The sequence below is a fragment of the Myotis yumanensis genome, unplaced genomic scaffold, assembly GCF_028538775.1.
Source record: "Myotis yumanensis isolate MYYU_CA2020_CCGP unplaced genomic scaffold, mMyoYum1.0.hap1 SCAF_16, whole genome shotgun sequence".
NCBI classification, from domain to species: domain Eukaryota; kingdom Metazoa; phylum Chordata; class Mammalia; order Chiroptera; family Vespertilionidae; genus Myotis; species Myotis yumanensis.
In genome coordinates this window covers 26,452,576-26,480,119 of record NW_027223767.1, presented here as the reverse complement: position 1 = coordinate 26,480,119, position 27,544 = coordinate 26,452,576, and the positions used below count along the sequence as shown (strand labels likewise).

The 27,544-nt window shown below is 43.4% G+C and overlaps 1 protein-coding gene across 1 annotated transcript in view; it reads right to left on the bottom strand.

The window, feature by feature from the left end:
- TOM1L1 (target of myb1 like 1 membrane trafficking protein) overlaps positions 1–23,672 on the bottom strand; it is a 39,642-nt gene extending 15,970 nt beyond the window's left edge. The window contains exons 1-7 of the mRNA XM_070394071.1: positions 23,550–23,672; positions 20,996–21,080; positions 18,367–18,445; positions 13,763–13,912; positions 12,799–12,924; positions 10,925–11,029; positions 9,414–9,530 (exon numbers count right to left, since the gene is read on the bottom strand). Coding sequence (XP_070250172.1) covers positions 9,414–9,530; positions 10,925–11,029; positions 12,799–12,924; positions 13,763–13,912; positions 18,367–18,445; positions 20,996–21,080; positions 23,550–23,607 — 720 coding nt within the window. The 5' untranslated portion in view covers positions 23,608–23,672. The remainder of the gene's footprint in view (positions 1–9,413; positions 9,531–10,924; positions 11,030–12,798; positions 12,925–13,762; positions 13,913–18,366; positions 18,446–20,995; positions 21,081–23,549) is intronic.
- Between the last annotated feature and the right edge of the window lie 3,872 nt (positions 23,673–27,544).

Below are 27,544 nucleotides of genomic sequence, written 5' to 3'. Positions count from 1 at the left end.
AGATGTGCAGGAGGCAGCTGATCGGTGTTTCTCTCTCATCGATGTTTCTAACTCTCTATCTCTCTCCCTTCCTCTCTGTAAAAAAATCAATAAAATATATTTAAAAAAAAAAAAAAAAAAAAAGAAGCATCAAAAGTGTTTCTTATACACAATGACATTTGCAAACTACTACCTTATAACCGACCTCCTTCCTAGGCAAACCTCCAAGTAAGCCCTAGGAGTGTAACACTGACAGTAATATTTCTTCAAATCCACCTTGGCTGGAATTTGCCCACGTAATAGTCTACTAACATCACGCAAAAACACAGGAATGTTTCCCCTTTTCAAAATGAAAGCGGCGGGGCTTGCTAAGTCATCGCACTGTTACATTATCTGATATTTTTTCCCCTCAAGAAAGACTCGCTGAAAAACTGACGCTTCACGAAACCATTTAGAGCCTCAAATAATCTATTACAAGGCTCTGACAGGAAATCTCTAAATAAATAAATCAAACCATTACCAGCTGCCATTTAGACTCCGAGGGAAAAGCCACTACTCTCCACAAAATCGTAACAAAAATATGTGCAAGATAAAGGGAAGTGAAAAGTGGGGGTGAAAAGCGAGACGGACAGATCGATGCCAGATTCTGGGTTCTACACCTGCAACGTGCAGGCAGAAAACGGTCCTATTTGCTAAATAAAGGCTTGGGCACTCTCAGTTGTGCTAACCAACTTTTTCCTTACCGGTCCAGGTATGACAATATTTTCTGCTCTGTGGGCCCTTTGTTCTCTGTCAAAAGGACCCCGCTCTGCATTATACCCTGAAAGCACCCATAGACTCAATGTAAAACAAGCCAGCTGAGTTGGGCGCACTTATGGCCACTGGTATGAGCGAGAAGAGTCTTTAGACTCAGTAGACCAAAGGCTTCTCACATACACAGACCTGACATGGAATTTAGTTACATTTTAGTTTCAGGTTTTTTGTGTTTTTTTAATCTATAAGACAAAGACAACCAACTATCTCGTAGGGTTGTTGTAAGAATAGGAAATAATTGGAACCCCCCCCCCCCCCCCCCCCCCCTGTCTCTGGCATACAGTGGAGAGTCAAGAAATGCATTATGGTTGCATAAGGAGGGATCACTAGAAGCTTAACTAGATAACTAGTACCCTCCGGTAATCTTCACACCACTACCAGGACCCAATATTATGCAAAGGCAAGAACTCAGAACAGCATTTAGTACAATCCCCTGATGAATGAGGACTGTTCCTTTGTTCCTGTGTTTGGGAGTGCACAGAAATTATTCTCCTTGCTCCCTGGCAGCCTTGCTAGAGCAATGTCAAGATCAAGGGACTCCAGTGGCTGTTAGAGGCCTGGGACCAAAAAAAAAAAAGTAGAAATTAATCTGAAATGAATTTGCAACCAACATCAATAGCCCCCATCACGTGAAGATCCTCCCTTTGCCCTCTGGACACAGACAGAAATGAAACATGAAAGGAACACCACATCTCTCAGCAGGTTTGCAAAGCAGAGTTCGCCAAACCTCTTCAAAAGCCAGCCCACTCTGATCTTTGCCATTGATGTCTGTCTCCGAGGAGGGCCAAGTCGCCTGGAAACGGTGTAGATCAAGCACCAGGGACTAAACGGATGGGGCAGACGTTCCCCACAGCAGGCACCTGCAGGACCGTGGATGTGGGAAACCAGGGGGCGTGAGCCAAAACACACAGAGTAACAGCTGCTGCTGCATATGTCCAGCACGGAGCCCCTGGGATTGCCCCCCCTTTACACCATATCAAAGTGAAGGCAAGGCTTCTAAGTTAAAGTGAACTGAACAATCAATTCCAAAGTCTTTGGAGCAAAACAAGGAGCCCATGAAAGGCTTCCTCTTCTGGCATCCAGAGGGCTGCTACTCCCCCAGGGTGCTCAGGAGTTAAGGAAGGAGCTCCCTCTGCACTTTCAACTCCGACTCTAATTGTCCCACATGCACCAACCTGGACAACTCAATACAAAGGGAAAGAAAGGCGTCCGAACATCTCCCCTGAAAAAGTTGATGCAGGAAGAAGCGATTACTTGAAAGCCTTCTCTAGAAATAATATCTGCATGGCAAGACGCCTATTATCAGCCCATACCATATTTCCTCTCTCCAGGGCACCGCACCCAGGCTGCAAGAGACCCAAAGAACGTCTCTGTCTGCTCAAAATAAAAACTACCCCCCACCCTAAAACTGAAGATCTCTCAACCTAACTTGTTCCTGCAGTCTCTTCTGCCTTCTACAAGCCCAGCTGAGTGAATGACAAATTAATTGTCAAGATAATCCTCAAGAAGATCAGCTCATTAGAATCCTTCCAACTCTGTCCCAACTACAAAAATTGTCAACACTTGGTTTACAGAAAACGTTTGTTTTCATTAACTCCTTTGCCCACTCCACCCCAGGTCTTCACCTGTCTATTGTCTGTGTCCATGGGCTATACCAGTGGTCGGCAAACTCATTAGTCAACAGAGCCAAATATCAACAGTACAGAGATTGAAATTTCTTTTGAGAGCCAAATTTTTTAAACTTAAACTATATAGATAGATGCATTGTTATTAACTTAATTAGGGTACTCCTAAGGCTTAGGAAGAGCCACACTCAAGGGGCCAAAGAGCCGCAGTTTGCCGACCACGGGGCTATACAATAGCTTATAAAATAAAAGGCTAATATGCAAATTGACTGAATGGTGGAATGACTGGTCGCCATGATGCGCACTGACCACCAGGGGGCAGAGCTCAACGCAGGAGCTGCCCCCTGGTGGTCAATGCACTCCCACAGGGGGAGCGCCGCTCAGCCAGAAGCTGGGCTCATAGCTGGTGAGCACAGTGGTGGTGGCAGGAGCCTTTCCCGCCTCCCCAGCAGCACTAAGGATATCCAACTGACGCTTAAGCTCACTGGCCTAAGCCGTCAGTCAGACATCCCCTAAGGGCTCCCAGACTGAGAGAGGGCACAGGCCCAGCTGAGTGATTTCCTGCACCAGGCCTCTAGTATGCTTATAAATTATTTGGTTATTCTCTTCCTGCCCCTTCCACTCTTAATACCTTACTAGTTTCTGAGTGGTAAAGACAGTAAGAGTGATCAGGGGAGGATGACTTTTTTTAAATTTTCCTCTCAGGATTTTTTCTCAACTGCTTACAAATTACTCTTACAGAATCAAATTTTACATTCACATGACTTGAAACATCTCTAATAAGCTAGAGTGAGGCTTTCTCTGGTCATATTTTGAAAATCTGAGCTCACTTTATTCTGCAGAAGATGAAAACATTCTGTTCTTTCATTCTCTTACTGGGGCTGGGCAAAAACAAGAAAGACTGAAATGGGAGGTAACAGGAAAAGTAATCTATTCAAGGTCAGAGTAAGTTGGTCCAAAGCCAAGTGCACAAGGCCAAGAAAGCAAATGCAAGAACACATGCAGTAATGTTTCATTCTTGTGACCAGAACAGACACTCTTTAACTCATCAGAATCTTTGTATTCCTCTCTGGGAAACTAAAAGCAACCCCAGTCCTCCCCCACCCCTACCCCCACCCCATAATGAAGTTCATAGTCTACAAGCAACATACTAGTAGTGGTGGGGAAAGGTGTTTATTATGCAAAATAGTTTTACTGCCTAAGAGTCAAACAAACAGTAGGAGTCCCATTAATTAGCAGAGCTTCGGGATTGAACTGTTCCCCATGGATTTGAGAACAGATAGGAGATTCCCAGTAAGTACACTGGATCTGGGATGGAAAGAAACAAGATGGAATGGGTTCCAAATGAACAGAACAGCTGCTAGAAGGTAAGCACCGACAGACAAAACAGGAAGCAATTCCAAGTGTAGAGGTTGGGTGTAATGTTAACAAATTGCAGTAAGACCTTCCTGATAACAAAATACCTAAACAAGTTGGATATGATATAAAAATGTTTTAACATGCATGCTGAACTTTCAAGAAAGTATGAGAAATCTTCAAAGGCTGGAAATAGCATCCAAAGATATGAGAGTCAATAAAGGCATAAGGGCTCAAAAGGCACCCATCTCTAATAATCAAGGTCAATTTCTAATAAACTTGGGAAGCAGGAGACAAAGCCTGAACAAGAAGGGGAGCTGGATCAAAGACCCCACATGCAATTTAGATACCTAAATGGTCCCTTCCTGAAATAAGAAATTACATCTGCTTCCAGTTCCTGACACGGAGCGGAGCTCCTAAATCCCCGAGTGACAGGTGCATCTTCTGTTCTAATGCGGGGACTCTTGGTGGGCTCCTGGACAGCTTTGGGGTGGGGGCTGGTCACCAGAAAGACCAAACCGTGACTAGAAGCTCATAATGTTCACCTCCTCTCCCCATCCTCTGGGAAGGGGAGAGAGGATGGAGATTAGAATTAATAATTGATCATGCCTCCATAATGAAACTTGCGGGGAAGAAACTTTCCTCCGCCTTCCTAAGGTTCTTCCAGCTGTTCTGACAATGAAATCTTCATGAGACAGATTAACAAGAGAAAATAACCGAATTTAGTTACATATGTATGCATAGGAACGCCACATACTGTACTAGTTAGTACATTTGGAAGTCAGGGACAGAAAGTTAAAATGAGAAGTATACAGTATATATAGTATGTGGGCTTTAGCAGAAGTGATGCTATTTTGGGCTAATAATTAGATCAACATGAGACAGGTTAACAAGAGAAAAAAACAAATTTAATTACATTTGTCTGGGAACCCCACCTATACGAAAGGTTCAGTGACAGAAAGTTAAAATGAGGTGTATATGGCATTTAGTGCTAAGGATGAGGTAAGGCACTTTGGGGCATCAGAGGAAAGGGCATCCCAGGAGGATCAGAAGGGCAGATACTCAGTAATTAGATGTTTGCCCTGCCCTCTACATAGGTCATAGGACATTATCTCCAGTAATGACTTATTATGGGCAAGGCCCCTAATTTAAATTTTGTTAAGGGAGAGGTAGAAATTTCTCATGAGCCTACAGGGTCTTGATTGGCCCTCAGTTTAAAATAATGCACATGCCAAAGTGGCACACGTGGGGAGGCCTGTTCTGAACCCTCAAACCTCCATAAAAATGCATAAACTCTGGGGTCCTCTGGGTTGGTGAATGCATCCAAGTGCTAGGAGGGTGGCGTACCCCAACCCCACAGGGACAGACGCTCTCGTCTTCAGAACCCTTCTGGGTTTCTTCATTCGCATCCCTTGTAATACCCTTTATAATGAACTGGTAGATAGAAATGTTTCCTTGAGTTCTGTGAGTCATTCTAGCAAATTATCAACCCCCAGGAGAAGGTCTTGGGAATCCCTGGTTTCTATTATAGCTGGTTGGTCAGACGTATGGAAGGCCTGGCCGTGCAATGGGCATCGGAAGTGGGGGCTGTCTTGTGGGTCTTGATGCTAACACCAGCTGGACAGTGTCAGAACTGATTTGTACTATAGGACACTCAGCTGGTATAGGAGAACTGGGCCCTGTGGGTAGTGCTGGTTTAAACAGTAGAAAAAAACACCAAGGTTTCCTTTCACTCTGTAACCACAAAGGAAAAGGGTGTCTCAGCCTTGACTTTCAGGAGGAGAAGGAAAATAAGTATTTTTTTCCTGAGAATTCTAACAGCCTGATTGCATCACCATCTCTGGGAATGAGACTCCCTGCTTTCCATGCTTAAAAACCCTAGGGAATTCTGGTCCTTTTCCCTCTGTCTGCTGAGGTTCCGGGTCCCCTTAAAAAACCCCAGTTCATTGAGGGACAGTCCTTGTCCCTTGTCCTTTACAGTGTGAATAAAAATGGGGGCCTATGCCATGAACCTGACAAGCTCAGGGGGAACCCATGCAGGCAGGCCTGACAGGCTCAGTGACCAAAAGTAACCACCCAGGAGGGTCTGATCATAAACTGCTAGCTGGGCAAGCCACAGCAGGCAGTCAACTCCCAGGCCTCCAGCTGCCGTAGGCAAAGCCAATCTTCACCGTGAGTGAGCCCTGTGCTGTTCTTATGCATCCAGGAGAACACAGCTTTGCAATGTCGCAGGAATTTTCTTTTCTAGACCCTTCGCTGGCACAACCGCAGGCCCCAGAGCACAACATCACCACAGCCGGAGACCACAGAACCCTTCCTTGTTATCTTGTTCCCCAAATGCCAGTTCCATATATTGTAAATGTTAATGATTAACCATCCTGTACCCACCAATGTAAAAAGGTGTGTTTCTCCATTTTTGCTTTTTATCCAATCCTACTGATTTCCCCGCTATGCTTTCTCCCACCTCGTGATGCATTTTATGTACCTTCCTGGCTTATTTTTTCTTTGATTCTAAATGCAGAAAAGAAAGTGGCAAACTCCATTCACAGAAGCATTTTCTCAATCTGTTGCAATTTCGCTTCTGGGCATGCCTTCAAATGTAGTGTCAAATAAACTCTTACAAAATTTTTCTATAGGCTACACTTTCTTTGGTGAACAATAGCCATCCCGGAAGTTCCTGAAGGGTCTCTTTTGCCTGGGTGAGGCTGTGGGTTCCTCCCTCGGTCTGATCCCACCTATATTATTGGACACTGAATGTTCTCCCTCTTCTGCTCTCCTGATGGTCTGCTCTCCTGTGATCCGAGGGAGTTTATTCTTAGTTTCATATGCCTTCTGCCATTTCACTGGGATTTGGGGAATAAAGAGGAGGTACGTTTATTATTTCCGTGAGCTTTCAGAAACTGTGGTTAGCCCAGCCAGAGTGGCTCAGTGGACGGAGCATCCTCCCGTGCACCAAGAGGTTGTTGGTTCAATTCTGGTCAGGGCACATGTCCGGGTTGCGGGGTCAATCCCCAGGAGGGGCGTGTAGAAACATGTGATGTTTCTTTCTCAGCAATGTTTCTATCTCTCCCTTTCCCTTCCTCTGTCTCTCAAAATCAAGAAAAACATATTAAAAAATAAAAAACTGTGGTTATCAGCTGGTTTTGGAAAAAGAAATAGATGTCTGTTTCACAGCTCACACAGTTGACCTCTGATAGTATTATCACTTCTTCACAGATGCACTCCTACCCTCAAAATATGCCCCAGGGACGCTCAATGCCAGTGGGCCCTCACTGCCTCCCACTTCCATGTCCCAGCCAGGAGCACGCCAAAGCCTCCCAAGCCCCTGGGGTTACCCGGGGAGGCCAGGGAGCTAGCATTAGGTGGGGGTTCTAACTCCATTGATCTGAATAGTTGGGACAGGTGTGAGAGAACCCCTGAACATTCTCCATCATCTAGCTTTGCTGATTTCGTTTTTAAGATCCTTGTATCAGATAGGCTCCTTGTCCTTGATCTCCATAGATTCAACCAGTTCTTTTAGACTGAGGTATGATACTGTGATATAAGAAGAAATACAGATTTGGTCTTCAACCCTAGTTCCTAGCAAAGAAGTTCTAAAACCCTTGGAATTTCCTGAGTGGGCAGGGTGAGGGGCATCTATTGTAATTATAACAAGCTCCTTTCAACCCTACCAGAGTTTATGCTAATGAGGTGACTCTTGGAAAAAGGGGGTTTGCAACCAAGGAGACCAATCCTGGGAATAGAGGGTTGGAGCTTTCACTCCATCCCTGACCCCCAAGGAGGGGAGGAGGGCTGAGGATTGCTTTAAACACCAATGGCCAAATGACTGAATCAATAATGGAATATCCGAAAAAATTCTAAACAAATAAAGGGGTTCTGAGAGCTTCTGGGTCAGTGAACACATCCAGGAGCCAGGAGGGTGGTGCACCCCAATTCTATGGAGACAGGAGCTCCTGACCCTTCCAGACCTCATCCTGTGTACCTCTTCATCAGGTAGCCAAATCAGACAGAGGTGTGGGTTACCTGAGGGCCACAACTTGTAAACAGTGTTTGATGGGGGGGGGGGGGGGGGGGTTTCATTGGCCTGAGCCCTTCATCTGTGAGGTCCCTGCTAACTCCAGATAGTTAGTGTCAGAATTGGTTATGTGAGGAGGAAAAACCTCACACGCAAGCTGTTAGAAGTGTTGTGGGTAGGGAAATTGATTTCTTTATGAGGTTACTTAGATGGCAAGAGAAAACCCCTCAAATATTTGTCAAAAGAATTTAAAAACAGCACTCCCCACACCCGATTTCTATGTGTTTTTAACAGAAAGCATAGAAAGAAAAAGAAAGCTACATATTCACTAGGCTCCATAAGCAGGTTGGTCTGATGCCAGAACCCATTCAAGTTGGACTGGCCTTGAGTAGTACACTCAAGTTGATTTATAACCCAAGTCTCTTTACTATTCAAGGCAACACACAGCCCTAGGCCCAGGCATCAAAACAGCAACCAACAAATTAGCATTATCCTTGCAAAACTCAATCAAACATCTGCACCCAAAGGCTGACACACAAAGGCACTGCAGTGCATTCCAGGGGGCATAAATTATAAAACTGGATTCACATATTTAAATGGAATGTGACCATTTTTTGAAAAATATCTGCCACATACCCTTTTACTGGCATATTAAATTTTGTATTTCAGTTGAACATGCTTGTTAAACATTACGTGTCACAAATTTTACATCTGTAAAAGCCTTCAATTGTGGATTTTTTTTTAAAGGATACTCCATTAAACTCTCATAACAATCTGAGAAATGAAAGGAGAGATAACAAAGAAAAATGCATTGGAATCTGAGAAAAGGAGAAATAGAATAAGGTTCTTGACTTCCAGGGGAAAAAAGATTTAGACACTGATTTTTTTTTCTCTAAGTGCTTCTAAAATTAATATTAAAAAATGTTTGTTAAAATTTAGAATTGACAATTAGAACAAATAGTTAGAGGGGAAAAAGTAAAGAGCATGGATTTATAGACGCAGAAACAGGCCTGGGAGGGCCATCAGCAGTAACAATGAACTGCTCATGGTTTCCTCGGTCCAGATGCACTGCCCACTTTCTCCTGTAGCCTGAGTACGGCCTCCATCTATTCTAGACCTTTCCAAAAACCTCACCTTTCTCCCTGCTCCCAGCCCTTATCCCACTATATGGTGAACACATTTCTATAACACTTTATTAAACTGTTGTTTACAAAACCATCATGTTCATCAGACATAAGTTCCTTGAGGGCTAGGACAGAGTCAATGTCTGAGTCTTCTACCACATTGCAGTTACTCAATGTTTGTTGAATGGCTCAATATAGAGCCAACTTTTGTGCATTTGAAACTATTAGAGACGAGTAAGAGAGTTCATATGAGCAAGGCTATGAATGAGTAAATGATGGTAAGTTATTTGTTGCAAGAAGGCCAGGAGCATGTGTAAGTTACTAGTGCCTTTCTGAAAAAGCCACCCTTGCATCTTTTTTTGCTAAGTTTAGAAATCAATGGATGACGCAGGAGGATGGACTGGTAGACAATGTTAAGGCATCTTCTACCTCCAAGGCTCCAAGTTTAGAGAATAATTTTAAGAGACACTTGGACTGATAGTCCCTGAAACCATATTTCACCTGCAGAAGCTCCATGTCTTCAGGGTTCTCAGATCCAGGAATATTCTCCATCAGGATGGCGGACATCACTTTCACATTCATCTTCACCATGTCCAGCTCACTGTGCAACTTGCCAATCTGTTGAGAGCAACGCAGTCACCGGTCAGTATGTGGGACCCCTTGTTTCCTTCTCTCAGGGGACCCTTGCTGGGAGGAAAAATGCTTTTTGTAAAATTTAATATTGTCAAATCTCTATTTCAATTAATATATATATTTACACATTTTGCAAATGTGTCTTCTGTCACCTATAAGGACTTAAAGATCGCTTGTAATAAATCCAAAAATATTTCCCAGGAGTGTTAAAAATGAAGGGGGGAAATCAGATTAGGAACAATATGGAGAAGGGGGAAAGTGACTATACCAGGGACCTGGACAAAATGGAAAATGTTAGCCTGGGTTTCTTGGCAACTGATGGGAAAAAGGAAAAGAAAAAAAAAAAAAAGGTGGTACAGTTCTCATGGTATTAGGGAAGGAAGAATCAAGAAACACTTTATTTTTTCTTCCTGGATTAAATTCTGAGAAATTAACTGCATGGATTTTTTTAAAGGGTAGTGTTATTTATTTGTGTTTATTTCTTTATTTTTAAATCCTCACCTGAGGATATTTTTCTCATTGATTTCTAGAGAGAGTGGAAGGAAGGGGGAAAGACAGAAAGAGAGAAACGTCAATGTGAGAGAGACACATTGATTGGTTGCCTCCCGCATGCACCCCAACCAGGGCCAGGGATTAAGCCTACAACCAAGGTACATGCCCTTGACCAGAATTGAATCCAGGACCTTTCATTCGCTTTATCCACTGAGCAAAACTGGCTAGGGCTCCATACATTTTTATGTAATGCAGAATAATAATACTACAAAGTCTTCAATAATAGTTCCCTTAAAGCAGCACAGAAAAGAGCTTCATACGGGGTGGGGCAAAAGTAGGTTTGCAGTTGTGAGTTTCTTATATTATTATTTATTAATTATTGTATTATTTTCTATAACAACAACTGTAAATCTACTCTTGCCCCATCCTGTATAATAATTGCTCATCTGGACCTCTGATAAACAGATACAGACAAACAAGTAAGTGTAATTCACTTAGCATAATAAATACTCCTAATAAGACTATCATGTACTAAGGTTTCTGAAATGGTGTTTGGACAGTCCTAATCAAAACCAATAAAAATCAGCTAGTTGGCACCAGGTCCATTTCACAGCCCAACCTCCACAAAGACACAAAATCCACTAGCCAAGCAGAACTGTTCAGAGCTTGGGCTTTAGGGTCAGACAGAATCCGGGGGCTTAAGTGCACTTAGAATTGACCCATGATCCATCACACAGTATCATTAAGCTCCAGCCCCCGCCCCTGCAGAATGAGGGTAATAACGTACCCCCACCTCATAACAGTGTGAAAAAGAATAAATAAAATGTATACCAACTGCTCAGAACTTAGAAAAAGTCATCGATACATTCAGTTGTTGCTTCTGTTACCTGTTCTGGGACCAATGTAATAGTCGCGTTCTTGGGAGCAATTACAGAAGAAAGAGCCGGTGCAGTAGGAACAGAGGTGGGTGGATTTGATGAGACTTGAGCAGTCTGTCAAGATAAAATACGGAAAGACTATTATTTAACATTTATGACCATAAACACCCCAAGCCCAGTTTTTTTTTTCCATTCAGATGACTCCATCACTTTCTCTCAGCCCAAATCCAAGTTTAGAGGGTGTTAGCCCAGAGTCAATCATCAAGTGTTGAACCTGCCCACATTTTGCCCACATTTAAGCAAATGGCATAATAGACTAAGTAGAAGGTGGCTATTATGATTATTAACGGAATTAAAATTTAATAAAATGCTCTTAGATTTTTTACCAAGGGTCTACAAGACAAACTGCCCTGTGAGATTGCTGTGTCCTCTTTCGGGTCATTAAAAACAAAGGGTAAATCAATTCGTGTCGAGTCTTTTGAAGCCACAGCTGGCGAGGCATCTCCTTTTCCACCAATGGGCCTCTCTGAATCCATGCTCCACTCCCAACGCCGGGGGGAGAGCCCAAGTTCAGGGCTTGAGGCCAGTGCTTCTCAACATGAACGTGCAGAGAAGTCACCCGGAAACCTTGCAAAAATGAGCCTCTGATTTAGTCGAGGATAAACTAAAGATGATACCCCAAATCACACGTTGAGTAAGTAGCAAGGTTCTAGGCCATGACCACACTGTGCCGTGGAAGAGAACAAAGGGGGTCTGATGAGCAGGCTCATGGGCAGGTGAAAGAATGGGGCAAAAGGCGAATGGCCACACCAGTAGAAGAGCTGGCCCTCCGGACAGAGCCTCCTTGAAGATAAGACTTGTGGTATCGCTTATTCCACCAAGATAAGACTCGCCAATCCAAGGAAGGCAAGGAATGCTGTTTTTGCATTGTAGAAATTACGGAAAGTTAGGTGAATTTAATCAGCCATTCAGAGTGTTATAGTTCAAAACTTTGGAAATTATTTGCAAACTTGAGAATACATGGGAATATCTAGAAACTCTCTCAGAGATACAGTATCAATAATAAACAATAGACATATTATAAAGCTACCCAAGGTAAAGACCCTTGTCTAGCACCAAGACCTTTTGTTTGAAAGCTGCCCTCTCCTCTACTATAGCCAAATGATTCCTATTTGGAGCCAACATATCATATTTTTACATGAACTCAATTGAGTTGTGCAGAAATCGAAAACTGACCCAGATTGGTTCACGGAGCCTCCTTCTCCCAGTTTTTGTGTGTGTTTTTAAAACTTGGAATCTGAAAAATGCTAAAGCAATCACATGGAAAACTGGGAGCTATGTTATCTGCTATGTGGAAGAAGCTGTTCTGCAATGAGAGAGAGGAATGAAGCTGGTGATCAGAGGAACATCTAGAAGCAGACAAGAAACAAGGCATTTGAGAGCTTGGTCCCTGGTTGTTCAAAAGATCCAGCTAACACCAACCTGCTGTGGCTTCATTATTCTAGGACAGTGATGACGAACCTATGACACGTGTGTCAGAGGTGACACGCGAACTCATTTTTTCTGTTGATTTTTCTTTGTTAAATGGCATTTAAATATATAAAAGAAATATCAAAATATAAGTCTTTGTTTTACTATGGTTGCAAATATCAAAAAATTTCTATATGTGACACGGCACCAGAGTTAAGTTAGGGTTTTTCAAAATGCTGACACGCCGAGCTCAAAAGGTTCGCCAGCACTGTTCTAGGACATACTGCAGTATCCTTCTAATACAGTCATCTTCTTGCTTAACCTGAATAGAGCTGAGATTGTCCCTCTCAGTGAGAAAAAATCCATGTCACATACTAACTTACTCTACGTGAGTCAAAGAAAAGACCTCCTACCTCTTGTTCCGCTGCTTCCACCTCTGCCTCTGAGGGAGGAAAGTGAACACCTTTCTTGAGCAGGTCAAGGTACACGTCCTTCACCTCACTTACATCCACACCTCCTGGGAAACCCTGAGACCAAGTCTGAAAACAACACCAAACACAAAACACAATTCTTAAGCTGGTGACCGAAAATGAGAGACTGACAATGAAGGACTTTACTCAGAAAGAGAAAGCTACATTTGAAGGCCAAGGACAAACTGTACATTTTCAGAAACTAGAATAATAATATAAAATATGTTTAAGCCTGGCCAGCATGGCTCAGTGGTTGAATGTTGACCAGGAGTATGAACCAGGAGGTCACGGTTTGATTCCCAGTCAGGGCACATGCCCGGGTTGCAGACTCGATCTCTAGTGTGGGCTGTGCAGGAGGCAGCCGATCAATGATTCTCTCATCATTGGTATTTCTATCTCTCTCTCCTTCTCCCTTCCCCTCCTAAATCAATAAAAATATCTTTTAAAAATAAAAAATATAATATGATTAATCATCAGACTCGCATGCCTCAACATTTTAATGAAACCCTGGAATATATATTATTATTTTTTGCTGTACCAAATCCAGAATTAATACACATATTCTAAAACAGCATCAGTTGCTCTTTTGCCAAATAACTCTGTAAGCAATCAGTTATCTTCTCCAGACATAGTTTTCATATCTGCAAAATGAATGTACGCATCACTCTCTTTCCTACCTGACATGGAGAAAATAGAAACCAGAGAAAAAGCAGGAAAATGACTACAAATTCTCTTGGATAAAAAAGCACCATCCAATACCAAAAAATTATCATTACACAGAAAATCAAACAGTAAAATGCTGTCTGGCTCCATCAGAGGTTTGTGAAGGATGACGAAACCAATTAGTATGTAATGAAATCTCTAATTGTAGAAGTGTTCCATCCCATCAGGTATACAACAGACTTACCTTAATGAAATTCAAAATTCTATTCTGAATGTTTAGTGGCAAGGTGTATCTGGGTTGCAGCAGCTTAACTAGACTATCTTTAACAAACTCCTTCTTCACAATCAGAGATTGGAAACTTGGACCACAGTTCTGCATGCACATGTCAATAAGCTAAATTAGAAGAAAAAAGTTAAATGGTCAATTTCGTTGGTAAAACCACTTCCTAAATATGAGGTGAAAATTGCTAAGTAACAATTTCTACCAGCATTCTCATTAACAAACAGAATTTAGTGTCTACTAAAACATATCGCAAAATGTTAGGTTCCAGGGAATGCGACAAAGTATAAGGCATAATGTAACTGCTTAGAGCAGCAATTTTCAACCTTTTTTCATCTAAGGGCACACATAAACTATCAAAATTCTGTGGAATACCAAAAAAATATGTTTTTTTGCCAATCTGACAAAAATAGATATAATTTTCATTGATTTACAAAAAATAATAGTAATTACCTACCCTTTTTGCTCCAAAGTGACTTTTAAAAAAATCAGGGGACTATACTTGTATCTAAGGATTTCTGGTACCAAGAATTAACCAATCAGATGTAAGCTTATTATGAGTCATGACCAATAAGATGCAACTTTATTATATGACTTATATACTTATGGTTCAAGACAGGGAATTCACACCAAAGGACTATTATTGTGTTGGCTGTTGTCATTTTTTTATTTGACAATCTAAGGGGAAAGAGGTCAGTGCCCCCGTTGAACAGTTAGGTATTGCATGTTTTGAAAATGCTTGTGGCACACCAGTTGAAAAATCGCTGGCTTAGAGGACAGACTTTTTGGGGAGTCAGGACTCATAGTAGGACCTTAATAAATGGTAACTATTTTTTAAATAATTGTGTTGAATTTATTGGCGTGACATTGGTTAATAAAATAATATAGGTTTGAAGTGTACACTTCTTTAATACTTCATCTATATAGTGTATTGTGTATTCACCACCCAAACTCTAGTCTCCTTCCATGACCATTTATCCCCATCTTACCCTCTTCTACCTGCCCCCACCCCACCTTCCTTTCTGGTACTCACCATGGTGCCTGTGTCTACGTGGGGTTTTTTTTTATTTTTGCTTTTCTTAATCCTATCACCTATTTCACCCAGCCTCCCAATCTTCCTGACAGCTGTCAGTCTGTTCTCTGTGTCCATGAGTCTGTTTCTATTTTGTTTGTTTAAATGGTAACTATTTTGAACCCCTGCTTCCATGCATAATTTTCCATCAGGAGAGAATGTGCTGGTTAGCTGATAGAAGTATTCTTTCCCCAGAAGCTTGAAGAAAAAAAAGCTACTTGGTAGTTTTAGTTCTCACAGTGACTAATCCAAGCACAGAAAACTAGGCTTTGGGGCGATCCAGAGCTGAAGAAGACCACCCCGAGGCCTGGCCACCCTAGGGGCTGAGCTCACTCTACAACAAACTCCTGGAGGAATAATCACATTTGACACTTATCCTGAAGCCCCCAAAGCTCTCCACCCAGGGTGTGCTCCACAAAGGCCTATGAATTAATTGTCTCCTAGGAATCTGTCCAACCACTTTCCATTTGACAACAACAGCATCTTGCTGAGACTTATTGACTCATTGGAGAAAAGGCTAGCCTAAGAGTTATAAAGCCTGGTAACAAAATGCTTCCTTAAAAACAGAACGACTGGCTTCTTGACAAAACTGCTCCACCAACTGATGGTAGGAAATCACAGTCTCGTCATATCCCAGGGAAGACCCAATCAAGGCTCAGAAGTCCATGGAGAACCCAAATGTTGGATGATATCAGGAACATTTATAATTGACATCGACACTCTCTCTTCACTTCATAGTAATAAAATGGAAATGTCATGTATGGAGATTCATTTTTAAAGAGTTTACTGGTAAACATCAAATTGCCTTTGATGCACATTAGATGCCGCCTCCAGTGACTAATTCCTGTCACAATCAAGTCTGGCTTAACAATATCAGAGTCAGTCCCGAGGCCTTCAACACACCTCTGCAATGCAGTGAGTAGTCTGAGGTGAGGTGACTGGGCCCTCTTGGGGGAATCTGCAAGAAGCTATCAAGCGGCAAAGGCTAATGTAAAGGAAATGCAAGAAGCAGGTACCCTAGTGAACTCGGACCTTCACAAGGAGGCGCTGTCCTGCCCCCCAATCTGTGACTCTCGCCCTTATTTTGGCCCAGGTTTTAGATTCATTTGTTCTCAGGTACTGGTGTGGAATTCATGAGGTGGAGGAAGTACAGTTACCCAAGAGGGAACAGGGAGTAAGGCTTGAGAGCTCAGACAACCTGAAGGGAAGAAAGGGGAGCCCAAAGCGAAATGGAGGGTCCGAAGGGTAAGGAGAAACAACACTGTGGAATAACCCAGCTTCCTCAGGGAAGGGTCCTGGTTCATCCTCAGAAGGAAGGAACCACTTTGGAGAGAGATATGGAGCTGGAGATAAGAAACAACCACAGACATGTCAAGTAGGCTGGGTACAATAGAGAAGAGACTGGCTCATGACAGAGAATAAACTTTTGTCAGAAGGTGAAATAACCACATGCTAAAATATAGAAAGTGGCATAAATTCATCTTCTGACCTCATCTTCCTCACTCAAGTTTCCTAACCTTTGGCAGCCTGGAGCTATTCGAGATCCACTTCATTCCAAAACTACATGTGTTTCTCCCCGAATTCTACAGTCCCTTCTGTTAACCCTTGAGGGTTCTTGACTAGTAGGAGAGGTGGTATTGGGGGTGGGCACGAAACCATTAAGTCAACATCAGTAAGTGATACATGATAGATGGTCCTGCATGAAGGACTTGAAAAACATGAATGAAATAAAATAGTCACGGGCATGTAAAGTACAGCATAGGGAATACAGTCAATAATATTGTAATCACTATGCAGGACCCAGTGGGGTACTGGAAATATAGGGGGGAACACTGTAAAGTATGTGATTGTCTAACTGCTAAGCTGTACATACACCTGGAACCAATACAAAATATTGGGAAAAAATAAAATATTTGAGGAAATGAAAAAAAAGTATATAGTAGCCCATTCTTTCAAGGGGCACGATTTGTCCTGAGAAACAAGATGGTATGGGCATGGGCATGGAATTTAGACTCTGAGGACATGCTACTTAAATCTTGGGGGGCGGGGGGGGATCACTTAATCTCACTGGTCTCAGTTTCCTCATCCGTAAAATGGAGTTAATAGTACACCTGTGTCACAGGGTTGTCCAGGGCATCAATCAGGTATCAGGCAAAGGCTTATTTCCATCATCAACCCATTGTACAGCTATTTCTCCTGAAGTGCCTCCCTCCTCCTGAGTTCCCTCCATTCTGTGACCTCCCTGAGGTGGCTGCTATGGGTAAAGGACAAGGGAAAAATAAAAAAAGCAAAAAATGGAGAAAGACGAAAATGCCTCTAAAACTACATTCAGTCCCAGCCCAGCCCGAGTGGCTCAGTTGACTGAGTGTTGTGGTTGCTGGTTTGATTCCTGTCAGGGCATAGACCTGGGTTGTGAATTTGATCCCCAGTTGGGGAGCATATGGGAGGCAACCAATCAATGTTTCTCTCACCTCTCTCTCCTTCCCTCCGTCCCCCTTCCTCTCTCTGAGCATGTCCTCAGGTGAGGATTAAAGAAAAAAGAAAAACGATATCAGCTCCTAACCGAAGAATTTCTCTAGTGAAAGCATCATTAAGACTCTTCTCATTCAGCTACTCTCCAGGTAAGCAAAACATGAGATGTTTTCTTTCCCATGAAACCAGGAAACGGGAGCTGTGCTCACCTCTGCCCCAAGGCCCTCTAATCACCCCCAAAGCCCCTAAGAGCAGTGTGATGCTGGCTGATTAGTGCCACAACCATGCATGGCCTGGGGCTGGGCTGAGGTCCAAAGGCATGCAGAGGAAATCAGAAAGCCACACAGCTCACTCTCAGGCAGCAGGCAAGGTTTGCAAATATTCCGAAGGAAAAAGGGCAACTCACCGAAGTGACTGAAGAGGTCACATGGCCAAGGATGGGGGGGAAATGGTAACAGGTCACGTAAGTGTGCATATTCAATCCACAGACGATACGGTGCACGGGAGAATTACTTACATCGACAAAGAACTGTCTCCCCATTGTAACAAGCAGCAGAACTTGGCTGAATCTTAACGAACTGCCAGAACCTTGGAATTCCACAAAGGTGTTCAAGTGCAACACAAAGCTAACGGGGGAGCATTTTCCCAAGACTTTAATTCCCACCCTGGGTAACATATATACACACTTTTTGATCAGCTCAGTACCTGTAAGTTTAACCACCAGTTCCCATCTCCTGACCAGAAAAATTGACTTTCCAGGAACACTTTTTCCACAACATTAAATGCTATTACAATCAACTAAACTCTCTTGATTCTGCAACTCTCAATAAGCAGTTTTAATTCAAATTATAAATAACTTTTTGTTAACCTATTAATTAGCAAATTACAGCAAATTAATAATATATATATATATATATATATATATATATATATATATATATATATATATATTTTAACCCAGAATCAAAATGTGACTATAGCTTGGGAAATCCTAGAGTCTTAATGATAACATGAAAGTACTTACCGACAAAGTAAGTTCGATTTCTTTATGATTGTAGTTTTTGGAAATCCTTTTCTTCAACGCTTTTACGGCATCCTTTGGCCTACAGCAGCAAATACAACATAATCATCAATTAGGCATTGCCGAAAACCAGGAGTCTCTGCAAAGCAATGTGTGCTGTGAAAGTAGGGACGGCTACAGGGAAGACCGAGGCCTTCGCTCTTTGGTGTGAGCCTGGCAGCACTCCTCACACCTGTTTCCTGGTACATCTAACCTACCCCCTTGCGAGAATCTAATAAAAAATTTTTCCTATAGCACTGTTTATAATAAAAACTGGACACTTAAATGTCCAGTAGTGTGGGATTGCATAGATAACTTGTGGTAATCCCTATTAAGAAATACTCTCTGGCTGTTCAAAATGTCTTATTAAATGGAATAATAATTAAGAAAAAAAAAGAAGTGGATTATGAATCAATACTCTAAAATGTTAACTATAGTTTTATTTGGGCGGTGGAGTCATTTGTGAGTTTTATTTTATGTTTGTCTGCATTTTATAAATTTTCTCTGAAATTCATGCACCACTCGTGTAAATGTGTTTTTGAAAAATGGTTATTTAAAATTAAATTCACCAGTCACACACAAACAAAAAAAATTTTTACGTAGGAGTATTACTTAGAAAGTGCTACATATGAAATGTATTCATACTCAATTCCCTCTATCAATGTACAGAACAAGTATACAGAAAACGTAATTTCCAAACAATGACAGTTTCCCATTTTGAATAAAAACTATTAGTATTTCCTGAGCATCCTGTAGGCAAGGATAAAGGAAGCTTTACCACTCACTAGGTCAGCTTCTGATAGGCTACAATTATGATACAAAAGGAAGAACTGTATCGTATTAAATAGAGAGTCAAAATTTACTTTGAGATGGTCCAAAGGTACAAACTTCCAGTGAGAAGATAAATAAGTCACCATGGGGTATAATCTACAACATGGTGACTTTATCTACAGGTGGCAGTGTTGTATGGTTATTTGAAAGTTGCTGAGTGTAGACTGTAAATGTTCTCATCAGAAGGAAAAAAATTATTTTAGATCCATATGAGGTGAGGGATGTCAACTAAACTTACTGTGGTAATCATTTTGCATCAAAATAGGTAAGGCAAGTCATTATACTGAACCCCGTAAGCTTACACAGTGCTATATGTCAATTATATCTCAATACAACAGAAATAAATACAAATCGTTTTTACATATTACCTTCGAATTTGTTAAGTTTGCATGGATAGATTTCTATTATATGATAATAATGACATAATATTACATATGCTTACATGGAATTGTCACTAATATAAAATACATTATTATATAGATTTTTCTATATTTCTAAAAAATCCCATATAAAATCTAGAATTAAATCTTAGAGAAATTTAAAAGAATAAAGATAGGATTTTATTTTATTTATTTATTTATTTATTTAATCCTCACCCAAGGATATTTTTCCATTGATTTTAGGGAGAGTGGAAGAGTGAGGGAAAGACAGAGAGAAACATTGATGTGAGAGAAACACAATGATTGGTTGCCTCCTGCATGAGTCCTGACCAGGGCCCGGGCCGGGGAGGAGCCTGCAACAGAAGTATGTGCCCTTGACCAGAGTCTAACCTGGGACCCTTTGGTCCACAAGCCCTCACTCCACTGAGCCAAACCAGCTAGAGCAGAGATACTATTTTAAAAGGGGAAAAATTTTTGACTTTGAGATTCCCTTTTTGTATCATCAATGAAGAAATCAGTATTATCAATAAAGGGTTCGCAGAGGAACCAAATATGGAAAACAAGATTGCAACGAAAGCACCATAAACACTTTATTAACAATAAGCACTTTCTACTGATACGGTCAATAATTTAGTGTAATGCTTTCTTCAACATACATTACACTAAATCGATTTTGCTGTCACTTCTCACTTTAATATACACAGTAAAATGAACAAATTTCATCTCTCATAGCAATCTGTAATTCAGGCTAAATTCACAAAATAGCTGGCCTTCTTAATTTTTTCAAAACTTCAATTCTCTCACGTTACAAAGTGTAACAAAAGATAGTACGTCATTTGAAAACACAGCATGAATATGGCAAGTTGGCCTTCGGAGAAAAAAAAATCCATCTTGTGACAGGGAGAGGAAGAAAAGACTGCTAGATTATTTCCTGGTTACAATAATGACAATTGCCCGGGGACAGGTCACCCCAGGAGGCCACTAGCTTCTTGATAACATTTTTCAGTTACAGTAACATAAAATATCGGTAATCAGAGCAGGAGCAATTCCTAAAGAAGAAAACAATCTCTCTTTTTTAAAAAAAAAATAATTATTTTTCTTAAAGAACAAGGAATTTGAACCAAAATTCGAAACTATTAAGGAAAGGGTGAAGAGGAGAAAAATGATCATGGATCCTCAGACACTGCACATGTTGAAACAAGCAGCTCTCCTAATATTTCAACCTGACGTGTCATCAAAAGGCAGTGGGCACCCCCTAAGGGGGGTGGGGGGCGGAAAACACTCTTTCAACAAGAAAAGCAAAAGCGTTTGGGAGAGAAAACACACTGTGGCTCTGATGCCTCTTGTCAGAGGCAGAGGCAGGAGCCACACTCTGTACTCACCCATCGCTGGCGGTGTTGATTATGTCACAAATGTGCAAGAACTGGCCCCAGTCTTCAGTCTGCACGCCCGCAAACGTAGCCTTTTCTGCAAAGAAAACACTGTGGTGTTGACTCTGAGCTACAACAGAATAAAAAATGGCTGGTCTTCCTGAAATCATCTGCCTGGGGGTTGTTAGCAAGTACCATTAAGGTTACACCGCCAAAGGGCAAGAGATTTTTTTCTTTTTCTGAGCAATTCCCAGTAATTCAGGAATCAATCAGAACTCAAGTTCAGAGCGCTGCTGTGGCAACAGTAATGAGTGACCTATTAATACAGGCTGCAGGCACAACGCCTGGCTGCCAGGCAAGGCCAGGGCGGCGAAATCTCCATCTGCCTGCCTGCTTTTCAGAGGACATCTCTGAAAACTTCCTAGCAGCCACTCAGAAGGAGAAGTGCATAGAGCTAAGTATTTTAGCTTATGTAACTCCATTTAACCCGCTGTTAGAGAGGATGAAGCAGAAGTTCAGAGACGTTAAGGAAAGTACACAAGGCTACCCAGCCGGTACAACTAGTGTTCAAATCAAAGTTGTCTGAAGCCACTTTTTGTTTCTTAAAATCATTCATTCACCAGGAGGAGGAGCTGTCAAGAAAAAGAGATCAGCGGCTCAGTGGTTGAGCGTCACCCTATAAACCAGGAGGCGACAGTTCCATTCTTGGTTGGGGCACATGCCCAGGTTGCAGGCTCCATCCCCAATGGGGGGCGGGGGAGGTGCAGGAGACAGCCAATCAGTGATTCTCTCTCATGGTTATTGTTTCTATCTCTCTCTCCCTCTCCCTTCCTCTCTGAAATCAAGAAAAACATATTTAAAAAAAAGAAAAAGAGATCAGAACGACTAAAATTGTCTGTGTCCTTTAGTAGTAGAGCAAGGTCACCCCTAGTACTTGTCCTAACCAAAGTTGTGCCAGGCCTACTTAAACATTCAGGTATTTTTCCCTCTCCAGACATCTTCCTTAAGAATACAAAATGCGGTCTGGGAAGGGTAATGGGAAAACTCAACCCCAGAGCTTAACCTCTTTCCTACAAGAAAGGAGAGAATCCGTCAGCATGAAAATACCAGGTCGCAGAGGGAACGAAGAGAAAATTGAAAAGGATAACAGAGAGAAAGCAAGCAGACAGGTTTGGCTGGGGAAGCTGCTTCTTGGGGAAAAGAACTCCTTGAGTTTGGCATTCAGTGGACAAACCTGACCAATCTTGTCTTGTCTAGGCACATGCTATCATCATTCCTTCTGCCGGACTCATTGCTCCTCATTCCATGCTCTGCCTCCAAACTTCCTGGAAAACTCCTATTCACCCTTCAAAAGCCACGGCACAGTTAATTTCCCCCTTCTCCTACGTTTTGGGTGTTTTACATTTTTCTTGAATTTGTAAAGATACCTACATTACAGTTACTACAAAACTGTGTCCATCTTCCCTGCAAAAGTGTGCATTCCCTGAGGGTTGAGACCAGGTCTTGCCTTTGCCAAGCAGGTCCAAGCAGTCGGTAAACATTTGCATCATTAAAATAACAGGTTTGTGAAGATGCGATCTGAGTCCATTTCTGCTCAGAGTTTATTTCCTATCCAATAGGGGTATAGCCAGCAACAATCTAGAAATCATTTCCTCCTTTATAAAGACGTGGGAACTAAAGATCCGTGGGAACTAAAGATCCGGTTAAGGGGTGTGTTCCATGTCACACAGCAGCTAATGAAGCTGCAGCCCAAACTCCCCAGATCCGAGCCTCCTCACCTCACTAAGTTCCTGAGAGCGTCATGTTTTGCTTGGCATCATATGCACCCATGCCACACCTGCTTCCCAAAGGAGGCATCAGGGAGAGGAGGGAGAAGGGAGCTGGGGCTGGTAGAACAGTCTGTCACTGGCTCCTGCAGACAGTATTCAGATACAGCCACAGGGAAGACGAGTTAGGCAGATACCTGCTGGTCCCTGGTGCCTCCAGATGGCTCCAGGGCTCCCCACTTCCTGCACTCCAGGTCTGAGCATTTGCAATCTCTTTGTTTACTGGGAAAAGGAACTCAGGTTGTCAGGGCTTGGCGCCAGGGAAGAACAGGTTTGAAGAGACCTGCCTCTCAGGGAGGTTACATCACTTCACCTCCTTGACCCCTCTCCTCCCTCTTCCTCTGCAAAACGGTCAGAAGAATACTGTGCCTTCGCCAGAACGCCCTTTAGGACTAACCCCGGCAGAGAAGTTTAAGTCCTATCCTTGGAGAGGCCCAGACACTCCACACCTGGAGCCCACGCGGGGCTCACCTGTTCGGTCTACTCCCCAGAAGGCGTGCACGGGGGTGGGGGTGGGGGGCAGGTTTTGGGGGAGGGGGTCCTAGAAAGAGTCAGCCACACAGAAATGCCTCCAAGGGGACGGGTGGGATGCGAGTGCCCCGGGAAACTGCAGGGGGTGGGGAAGGATTTCCTCCAACTTGGACCAACTCTGTCCTCCGCCGGCCTAGAAGGGAGCCAAACGGGAAGGGTCCCCTGGCCCCCACAGCCTTCCCCGGGCGTCTGCCCCCGCGCCCCTTTACCTATAAGGTGGCCCACGGAGGTCGCAAACGGATCCCGGTGGCTCTTTCCAAACGCCATGGTAGCCCGACCGAGCGGGGCCCAGGAAAGACGCCTCCCCGTTCTCGGGCTCCACCCGCTCGGTGTCCCTGGCTCCTCCTCTCCGCCCGATCGCTTCCCGGGCTCCGGGTGGAGGCTGAGCGTCCAGCCCGGCCGCTGCGGGGCGCCCGGCACCAGGCGAGGAGCGGGGGGCGGGGACGCGAGGGCGGGGCTCCCGGGCGCCGCGCACCTGCTGCGCGCCCCGCGGGACGGGGAGCGGGCGGCGCTGCGGGTCCAGGTGGGACCGGTGGGGGGCGGCCCCCGCGTGGAGCCCGCGGCAGGGATACGGGGCGCCCGCTCCCGACCCAGGTGGGCTTCTCGCCCGGGGGCCCCGGAGCCACAGCCTGGGAACGAGAGATCCCAGCTCGGATCCCGCCGCCTGCTGGGCAAATTGCTGCTTCTTCACTGCGCCTCTGGCTCCGCTTTCTAGCGAGGGAAATACGGGGTTAAGAACACACATCTCAGGATGATTGTGAGAATTAGGGACGTAAACCGCTTAGGTCTGTGTCTGGCACCCACAAAATACATATTTAACCACTGAATAAATAGAGTAACTATAAATATTTACTCCCACCCCCACCCTCGCCCCAGAGATCCTGGAGGGGAGGTGTGTCCCTGGGCCTTTAAAGCTGCAGGTGATGGGTTGGCTTTGAGTTTAGGGGCCTTCCAGGAGCCCACTTCCTTTGTCTCGTTCTGATTTCCTGAGGGACCACAGGGCGCCACCCAGCAAGCTCTCTGTTCCTAACCTTCCCTCCTGGGAGCCCTGTGTTCCAGCCTTGATGAGGGAAGGGGAGGGGAGGGGAGGGGGGAGGAGAGGGGCTTTCCTGGTGCTCAGGCTTGGAGTGTGTTTGGCCTCAGCAATGTTCTGGAATGTAAACCCTGGTTTAAGTAGTCCAACCCCTTTCCAGCTGCCCCTTCAGAAGGGGAATTCATTTCCTTTTCCTGTGCATTCAATAACTTCTGATTCCCTGATGTTAATTTCCAGCGAGGCCAGAGCCTGCTAGGGAGTGGGGTGTCTCCAGGTGATGGCAATAAGCCGCAGGATGGGACCCCCCGCCCCGCCCCCCCTCTACCTCTTGCTTCCTGATGTCAGCTTGGGCCCAGTTCTACTAGCCTTTCCTTGGCCCTGGGAATGAGGACAAGAGAGATCAAAGTGGGTTTGGTCGACTGACTTAGGTCTTTATTCTTACATATTTTAAAATAAAAGTCAAAATCAGTTGCCATATGCACCAAGGGGCTAACTTTTTCTTTTCTTTCTAATTCTGTTATTTCTCATTTTTCTTGTTCTAAGTGAGCTAATACCTGGGATTCTAAAATCTCGAATAAAACATTTTTTTGTTGTGATGGTTTTTCTCATAATAGGATTGGTCCTACCTGTAGCTGATACTCTCTCCACCTGCTTACCCTGGGTGAGCAGCTAATTCAGATGGTGTTATTTTACAGATTAGGAAACCCACAGTAAATACTTATTTACACAGTCACCTTGCTAGTGAAGGAGTGTCTGATTCCAGAAGCTGTGACTTTGACCTTTAAACTGCATTTCTCATGGGGAGAGCCCTAGGTAGTAGGCGGCACACTGGACTACTTCACACTTTTAAATAAGTGGGTTCCAGGGCATGTGCCTGAGAATGAGGTGGCTGAACATGGCAAATACCCATGTCTAGAAGACAAAGTTGATCCATCACCGAGCTCTGTGCAGCGAAGAGTCACTTTTATCCTCTCATTTAATTCTACTCTCACCACTGAATTTCTTCAATTGTCAGATCTGGGCATGACCTTAGAAATCAAAATTTCTAACCCCCTCATTTTATAGATTAAAAAAAAAAATGACAGCCAGAGAAAGCCGTTCAGTTCCAGGCTAGAAGAATGCAACATAATAGTTTAACCCTGAGTCCCAAACTCTTTCCCCCAAAGGCAACTCCTCTCTATTTTAATACTTAAATGAGTTCCTCCAACCTTCCCCATAGTATTTTCTTTGGCCCTCTCTGAATCCGTCTCATTTTTCAATGGTTCCAGTTCCAAATCCCACCCACTCTTATCTCCCCCAGGGACCCACTATGGAAACTAATTTCCATATCCATGTGATCATCAAATCTAACAGCTGTTTCTCAGCCTCACTTTGCCTTCTCTGTAGTATATTATACCCTTCCCATTAGCCCAGTGGTTCTCAACCTTCTGGCCCTTTAAATACAGTTCCTCATGTTGTGACCCAACCGTAAAATTATTTTCGTTGCTACTTCCATAACTGTAATGTTGGTACTGTTATGAATCGTAATGTAAATATCTGATATGCAGGATGGTCTTAGGCGACCCCTGTGAAAGGGTCGTTCGACCGCCAAAGGGGTCTCGACCCACAGGTTGAGGACCGCTGCATTAGCCATTCTTTCCTCCATCACCTTTCAAGGTACTTTATCCTACATTCCCATTTCCTCCCTAGCCTACCTAAGTAAGCTACTCCACAGTTCCCAAGTCTATCTTTTCCTCTTTCTCCAGTTCCCTCAGGGTTCCTTCTTCCTGTCCCTTCTCTATAAAATCTTTTGTGACCACTCCCAAGAGAATTGAGCCCTCCTCTCTTCTTTTACATACAGATCTCTCTCCATCTTAGAGCTCACAACACTTTATATTCTTTGTTTAGAGAACTGTTTGTTGGACTTTTTAAAATATATATATTTTATTGATTTTTCACAGACAGGAAGGGAGAGGGACATAGAGTTAGAAACATCAATGAGAGAGAAACATTAGCAACCAAGGTACATGCCCTTGACTGGAATTGAACCTGGGACCCTTGAGTCTGCAGGCCGATGCTCTCTCCACTGAGCCAAACTGATTAGGGCTGTTTGTTGGACTTAATATCCAGACACTTAACAAGCCTTAAGGCAACGGTTCTCAACCTGTGGGCCGAGACCCCTTTGACGGACGAACGACCCTTTCACAGGGGTCGCCTAAAACCATCCTGCATATCAGATATTTACATTACAATTCATAACAGTAGCAACATTACAGTTATGAAGTAGCAACGAAAATAATTTTATGGTTGGGTCACAACATGAGGAACTGTATTTAAAGAGCCAGAAGGTTGAGAACCATTGCCTTAAGGGATGTTTATTGAATGAAAGAATGAATGAATGGCTCTCCAAAACATTGAGATGCTCTATCCTTTCTGAGATCCAGTTTTTAATTCCCTCCTAGATGCCTTGTTGGAACCCTGACCTCTATCTAGCTAGAGTTACTATACTCATCACCTCCCTCCATCATCTCAATATCCTACCTAACTTTCTTATTTTTATCAATAAGGTTATTGATGTACTAGAGGCCTGGTGCATGGATTTGTGCACTGGTGGGGGATGTGGCCTGTGGGGATTGGCCTGCTGTAGGAGCAGCCTCTCATCCTGGTCAGTGGAGCGGCTGTGGACCCGTCCTCTGAGCAGCTCCTCCTGCTGTGGGAATGCCGCTCATCCCTGTCAGCTGAGTGGCGCTCCCACTGTGGCAGTGCACTGACCACCAGGGGCAGCTCCTGCATTGAGCGTCTGCCCCCTGGTGGTCAGTGTGCAGCATAGTGATTGCTCAAGTGGTCGTTTTGGTTGTTTCGCCGTTTGGTTGCTGGGCTTTTATTATATAGGATTGGAATCACATGGGTTGTTGTAAAAAATACTGATACCTGGATCTCACCTTCAAAGATTTTGATTAAAGGAGCCTGGGTTGCATCAAGAGCGTCAAGATTTGGTACCATAATTTGCCAAATAAAAAATCTTGACGTTATCCCTAAATCTTTTCTTTCAGTCAGTTTTGGATTCCCCTGTGTTCTTCTTCTGTCTCCTTGCCTTTTCCCCTCTGTGGACACTGCTCGGTCCAGCAGTTCTTAAATATCATAAGCCTTAAGACTGCCTAAAGATGAAATTGGACTAAAGCTTGAGTTCTC